General features: G+C 40.7%; 1 protein-coding gene across 1 annotated transcript; it reads left to right on the top strand.

The window, feature by feature from the left end:
- Positions 1-524: 524 nt before the first annotated feature.
- On the top strand, positions 525-3518 carry LOC117505659. The gene is made up of 2 exons (XM_034165228.1): positions 525-1453; positions 1487-3518. The coding sequence occupies exons 1-2, from the start codon at positions 725-727 to the stop codon at positions 3299-3301; spliced, it is 2544 nt and encodes an 847-aa protein (XP_034021119.1). The 5' UTR covers positions 525-724; the 3' UTR covers positions 3302-3518.
- The last annotated feature ends 659 nt before the right edge of the window (positions 3519-4177 follow it).

A 4177-nucleotide genomic window follows, 5' to 3' on the forward strand; every position in this document is an offset into this window, starting at 1 on the left:
GGGCCCATTGCATTCTACTAAAAAAACATCAAAGATAAATTTAAAAAAACAAAAGGCAAAAACCATTTGTCTGTTCTGAGTGTGGTAAAAGATTTGGACAAAAGAGCAACCTCAACACACACATGATAATTCATACAGGGCAAAAACCATTTGTCTGTTCTGAGTGTGGTAAAAGATTTGGACAAAAGAGCAACCTCAACACACACATGATAATTCATACAGGGCAAAAAGCATTTGTCTGTTCTGAGTGTGGTCAAAGATTTGGAGTAAAGCACACTCTGAACACACACATGATGATTCATACAGGGCAAAAACCATTTGTGTGTTCTGAGTGTGGTCAAAGATTTGGACAGAAGAGCACTCTGAACACACACATGATAATTCACACAGGACAAAAAGCATTTGTTTGTTCTGAGTGTGGTCAAAGGTTTGGAGTAAAGAGTGCTCTGAACACACATGATGATTCATACAGGACAAAAAACATTTGTGTGTTCTGAGTGTGGTCAAAGATTTGTAGTAAAGAGCGCCCTGAACACACACATGATGATTCATACAGGACAAAAAGGGTGGGTTGGAGTTCCTACTGGAGGTGGGTTGGAGTTCCTACTGGACATTTGCCTCAAATGTCCTCGGTCCCACTGTGAAGAGGGTTTGCGGGGAGAGATCTCTGTATGAGGACGTTTCAGTGAAAACGAACCCTAGCTAAAAACTCCACAAAGCAAATATGGAAAAGTCAAAAAATGGCAAATTGTACTGGCCGGATGTCTCCCAGGATAAAAAGGTCCCCAAATCACGCCTAGGCACCAGGGTGTGTGAGGAAAGTAATGGTGCAACTTCTCTTAGTGCTGCAGGGAATGACCTCCCCTGCGAGAGCACTCAACTGGATAACCCATCAGATCAGCATAGCTCTGATCCTGGACTCCAGCAGCAACAGCCTCAAAGGCCAAAAAGAAAGCTACGAAAATACGCCACTGTTACTTGGACCATTGAAGAGAAGAAAACAATCTTCTACTGCTTCGCTTACTCAAGACATGAGAAGTGGGGCAGGAGAAAAAAGGCAGTATTTGAGGAGAAGATAAAAGAAGCGGATTTACCAGTGGAAAAGAAAGAAGCCACCACAACTGCAAAATTACAATCGATTGCCTCTCAAGTTACAAAATATTTGACAGCAGAGGACATAGAAAAAATAAAGGAAGAAGCCCACAATGAAGTAATAAAGGATCATCAGTCGATGGAGGAGGGGAAACGGCTTGAGTTTGAGGGGAGTCAGTGGAAGAGGGAGGAAGAGTGGGTATTGTTGTGGGCAATCGAATATGCGAAAATAAAATACACCAACCAGAGAGAACGAAGTAAAGAGTGGCAAAGAATATTTTACCATCATTGCCCAAGTAAAAAAGATATACCAAGGGGCCGACTTACCACCCAGAAACACAACTTTATTGTACAAAAACATTTCACGGATATTGAACTACATGAGATGCAGCAAGAGGCTGAGCAAATGGTCAAGGAAGGCATCTGCCCCCTTACACAACCCATTGCACCACCAAAAAGAACATCAGATCAAGCCAGCCTCACACACCAAAGGAGAAGTCGGAATCAGGCATCAACACAACAAGATGGAAATCAAACACCACCTCCACAAAAAAGACACCAAGCATTGTCTCACCAAAAAACAAGCCATACACCAACTTGTCCAGAAAACAATGTACAGATTCATTTGGACCTAGAGCAACTAGAGCTGGAAGAAGAATTGGCAAATAAAATTGAGGAAGCGAGGAGAACTGAAGTGGATGAGCGCCCTAAATTGATAAAATTAAAGGAGAATAAAAAGTTCAAAAGTATGCTGCAGAAAGTCAACCTGGGATTGACTAAACTGGTCCCACAAGGAACCACATTATCAGAAATAAATTGTGTAAATTATGGAGCGGCATGGTACATACAAAGTAAATTAGTTCCCCATTATTCGGACAGAACAATCAAAATCAGGAAAAGGAATAGCGTGCCGCGGTGGAAAAAGACATTACAACAGAAAATTAGTCGCCTTAGAGCAGAGATCTCCCAGATGTCGATATTTCTGGGAGGCCAAAGTCAAAAAAGGAACCTTCTTCGAAAAATCTATCGCATTAAAAGAAAATACAATATTGAAGATAAACAACTGGCTGCGAGGCTGGCTGAGCACCAAGCCATAGTGAAAGCATTAGCCGCTCAAATTAGAAACAAAGATAAGAAAATAAAGGCCAAACAGATAAACAAGCAGTTTGCAAACAACCCTAGACTAGTCTATAGAAATATGGTAAATGATACAGTAGAAGTACAACAGCCACCTGAGAGAGAAGAAGTTGAGAGGTTCTGGAGACCACTGTTTGAAGACTCTAAACAGCACCAAGAGGCTGAGTGGATTGAAATAATAAAACGGAAAAACAAAGATAAACAGCAAATGCCAGCAATGATCATAACTGAAGAATTGATAAGAAATAAAATTCATGAATATAGTAACTTTAAGGCACCTGGCATTGATAAAGTTCCAAATTTTTGGTTAAAAAGGCTGACAGCACTGCACCACCATTATGCCGCGGCTTTCACAAAAATATTGAACGGAAAAGAGGACACACCAGACTGGCTATCGACTGGGAACACAACCCTACTCCCAAAGACCAAGGAAACGCAGCTCCCCAACAAGTATAGACCCATCTGTTGCTTAACAACAACGTATAAATGGCTGACAGGAATTATAGCCGATGCCGTTTATGAACATTTGGACACTGGTGGCTACCTGGAGAATGAGCAGAAAGGTTGTCTCAGAAAAAGATTAGGCGCTAAAGACCAGTTATTGATAGACAATGCTATCCTGGAGGACTGCAAAAGAAGGAGGAGAAACCTCAGCATGGCTTGGATTGACTATAAAAATGCATTTGATAAAATCCCACATTCATGGATTATGAGATGCCTAGAACTTTATAACATCAATAAGGAAGTAAGATCTCTCTTGAAAACACAAATGAATAAGTGGAACACCACCATCACTCTAAACCATGCAGAGGGGCAGATAATAATCCCACACATAAAAGTGACGCGAGGGATATTCCAGGGAGATAGTCTCTCTCCACTCCTTTTTTGTCTTAGTATTGATCCATTAAGCAAGATCCTCAAGGAATTGGACATTGGGTATGACTTAGATGGAGGTAGAGGAAGAAAACAAACAGGTGGTGAGTCACCTTCTGTTTATGGACGACTTGAAAATATTTGCAGATTCAGAGAGGGGACTCAGGAGATTAGTGGAGGCAGTCCATACTTTTTCTAAGGAAATCGGTATGGAATTTGGGCTAGATAAGTGCTCTAAATGTACAATCAGAGGTGGTAAAAAGCAGGTCACAGAAAATATACAGCTGGATGAGGGGAACGTTATTGAAGATTTGGCTGAGGATTCCACGTACAAATATCTGGGAATTGAAGAAAATACTACAATAGAGCATAAAAAAATGAGAGAGAAAGTAACACAAGAATACTTAAACCGCTTAAAGAAGATCTGTAAATCAGAATTGATACCAAAGAACAAGATCACGGCCATAAACCAGTTTGCATTGCCTGTGTTGAGCTATGGCTTTGGCATAGTAGACTGGCCACAGGGTGAGCTTAACAAATTAGATACTAAAACTAGGAAGATGCTCACCCTACATAAAATTACATACAGAAATCAATGTATGGATAGAATATATCTCCCTCGTCGAGAAGGCGGCTTAGGTCTAGTGGAGATCAACCAGGCTTATAGAGCATCTATAATAAGTATTGGGCAGTACTTAAAGAGCTCTCAAGAAGAAGTTATGAAAAAGGTTATGCAACATCATATTAAGACTATGCCACAACAGACCTCTATTATAAAATTGGCAGAAAACTTTGGCGGAGATCTTTTGCGAGAGAGAGAAAGTAATGAGCTGACACCTGCAACGACACTAGCAAGACAGGCCAGGGAAAAATACAGCAAAAGAGAACAAAAACATCGAATGAATAGATGGAAACAGCACAAAAGGGCTGGCCGATTCCAAGAAGAACTTGAAAAAGAATACATAGACAAAGAAGGATCTGTGCGCTGGCTTACAAACGGAGAACTTGGTTTTGATGGGGAAAGAATTATAGTTGGAGCGCAAGACCAAGGACTATTAACAAATGGCTTCAAAAA

This window comes from Thalassophryne amazonica, unplaced genomic scaffold (genome assembly GCF_902500255.1).
Source record: "Thalassophryne amazonica unplaced genomic scaffold, fThaAma1.1, whole genome shotgun sequence".
Lineage (NCBI taxonomy): Eukaryota > Metazoa > Chordata > Actinopteri > Batrachoidiformes > Batrachoididae > Thalassophryne > Thalassophryne amazonica.

Coding starts and splice junctions, on each gene's coding strand:
- LOC117505659 (XM_034165228.1), top strand. CDS start 725: ATGGAAAAGTCAAAAAATGGCAAATTGTACTGGCCGGATGTCTCCCAG. Junction 1,454..1,486: donor ACTTTATTGTACAAAAACAT/TTCACGGATATT, acceptor GAGATGCAGCAA/GAGGCTGAGCAAATGGTCAA.